This window comes from Coregonus lavaretus, assembly GCF_964263955.1.
Source record: "Coregonus lavaretus genome assembly, contig: HAP1_SCAFFOLD_1296, whole genome shotgun sequence".
NCBI classification, from domain to species: Eukaryota; Metazoa; Chordata; class Actinopteri; order Salmoniformes; family Salmonidae; genus Coregonus; species Coregonus lavaretus.
Genome location: NW_028163781.1, coordinates 51703 through 53652, shown reverse-complemented (window position 1 = coordinate 53652; position 1950 = coordinate 51703). Strand labels below are relative to the sequence as shown.

The 1950-nt window shown below is 41.2% G+C and overlaps 1 protein-coding gene across 1 annotated transcript; it reads right to left on the bottom strand.

Moving 5' to 3' along the window:
• Positions 1-308: 308 nt before the first annotated feature.
• LOC311117781 (uncharacterized protein) lies at positions 309-1178 on the bottom strand. Its single transcript, XM_084192695.1, has 2 exons — positions 1100-1178; positions 309-909 (listed from the first exon to the last, which is right to left on the bottom strand). The coding sequence occupies exon 2, from the start codon at positions 884-886 to the stop codon at positions 359-361; it is 528 nt and encodes a 175-aa protein (XP_084048821.1). The 5' UTR covers positions 887-909; positions 1100-1178; the 3' UTR covers positions 309-358.
• Positions 1179-1950: the final 772 nt, after the last annotated feature.

The window sequence follows — 1950 nt, the reverse complement described above, 5'->3', positions numbered from 1 at the left end:
CCACCCAATCAAAGGATCGGAGAATTCATCTAGTACTGAAAGCATAAGCTAAAGCTAGCTAGCACTGCATTGCATTAAATGTGGTGAGTAGTTGACTCAAAGAGAGAGAAAGACAATAGTTGAACAGACCTGCATTATAGCAGACACAATTGAACTTGATTTCAGTGCACTCAGAATCGCAATGTTCTGTCTGTAAAAATTTATTTATATAGCGTGTCTGTAAAGGAAACAGAAAGTTACATTAAACACATCACCAATCAAGTCAGGTTGAGATATTACAGGTTTAGTAATGCCATCATGTTTGTGTCAAGAAAAACAATAGTAAATAGCATAATGTACAGATTTGATATTCATACTATCATATCAATGCAAGCCAACTGGGCAGTCTGAGAGAGGAGAGAAGATTGGGCCCGATCATGTACGTCTTGCGTTGCTTGTAGTGCTCTGAGATGTAGATCTTCTCAATGTGATTGTTGTTCTGGTTGTACTTCACCAGCACCCTGTCCTGGTTGCTGAGGAGATTGTCCTTGTCGTAGTACTGCCTCACTTCATAGGGCAGGTTCTCTGCACCGTGGGAATGGAGGTTACCGATGGTGTAGTAGGTGTACAGGTTCTGGTCTTTCAGTTTGGGGAGTAACAGTTTATAGTTCTTGAACATATGGAACCCGTATTCTCCCTCCCTTGGGTCACAGAGGGACACCATGTTGTTGTCGATGCAGGTCTGGACGTACCAGAGGAGTAATTTGAGGCCATGGCGAGGGGGCGGGGTCCCGAAGTTGGTCTTCTCTAGCTCTTCGGTCGTGTCCAATGTTCTCAAAGCCGAGGCCAGAGCGATGGCCAATAGCATCAGCAGGATGCATCTCAGGACGCTGGTGTGATTTGCCATGCTGAACACCAATTAAGGGTTATCTATGAAAAGTGATTACATGTAAAATATTATAAATTCTTCCTAAACATAGCGACAAAATTAGCTTATCATATATAAAATGGATAACATTTGATTATCGACAAAACTGTAGATATTTCCCAAAAAATCTCCATCTGTTTTGATCTGGCACTAAAATGTATCAATTGCTCTAGTTCACTAGAATCTCCTTACCCTGCAATGTCTATAGGATGAGTCTGTAGGTTTAGCTTGCAGGTCTCTGCTCAAAGGCTGTGGTATAAGGCTGTGTTGGTTGCAGTGTAGCACCTGACCCTTACTGTAGCAGAGGAAGACCGGGTTCTGTCATGAGTGTTTGAGGGAGGGCCCATGTATACAGTGCATGTATCTGCTTACTGTATGAGAAGCAGACCTGGGTTCAAATACTATATGAAATCTTTCAGATATTATGAGAGTTTGCTTCAGCCTGCCTGGATTGCTGGATGAGCAGGGTTTGCACTTTTGCGACTACTCTATTGGTTCCATTGCGCCAGGCAAGCTCAATCAAGCACATCTAAAGTATTTTAAATGATGTCTAATAGCATTTGAACCCAGGTCTAATAAGAAGAGTTGAAAATGAAGAAATGAAAAACGAAGGTGAGAAAACAGCTGTGGTTTATAGATCAAGGTCAGATCTTGTGACAGCTGTCTATATCAGCATATACTGTATGTTTCTCACAGGATGCTGTGCCAATAGTTACAGAACTTCCTCTTTCACTTCTACTGATAAACATTCTCTATTTGAAATAACTCAATAGGTTAACGCAGAGAGAGAGAAGAGTACATGCAGAGTAGACTAGTGTGTATAATACTGTAGGCCTATGACTGTGTCCATAACAGTTATTTAAATAGATGAAATGAGTAAAAAGCCGTTCTGTGGATTACAGGTTTTCATGAGTGACATTTCATTCTGTTACTGTATAATCACTCCCATTCTCCAGGTGCCATACTGCATTTTGTCTAACACCTTCAAAGGCCTGGAGGAATTATAAACTACTGGCAAAGTACCATTCTACGGGATTAGAATT

Bases quoted from the DNA above. Each gene is read 5' to 3' on its own strand.
- LOC311117781 (XM_084192695.1), bottom strand. From the start codon at position 886: ATGGCAAATCACACCAGCGTCCTGAGATGCATCCTGCTGATGCTATTG.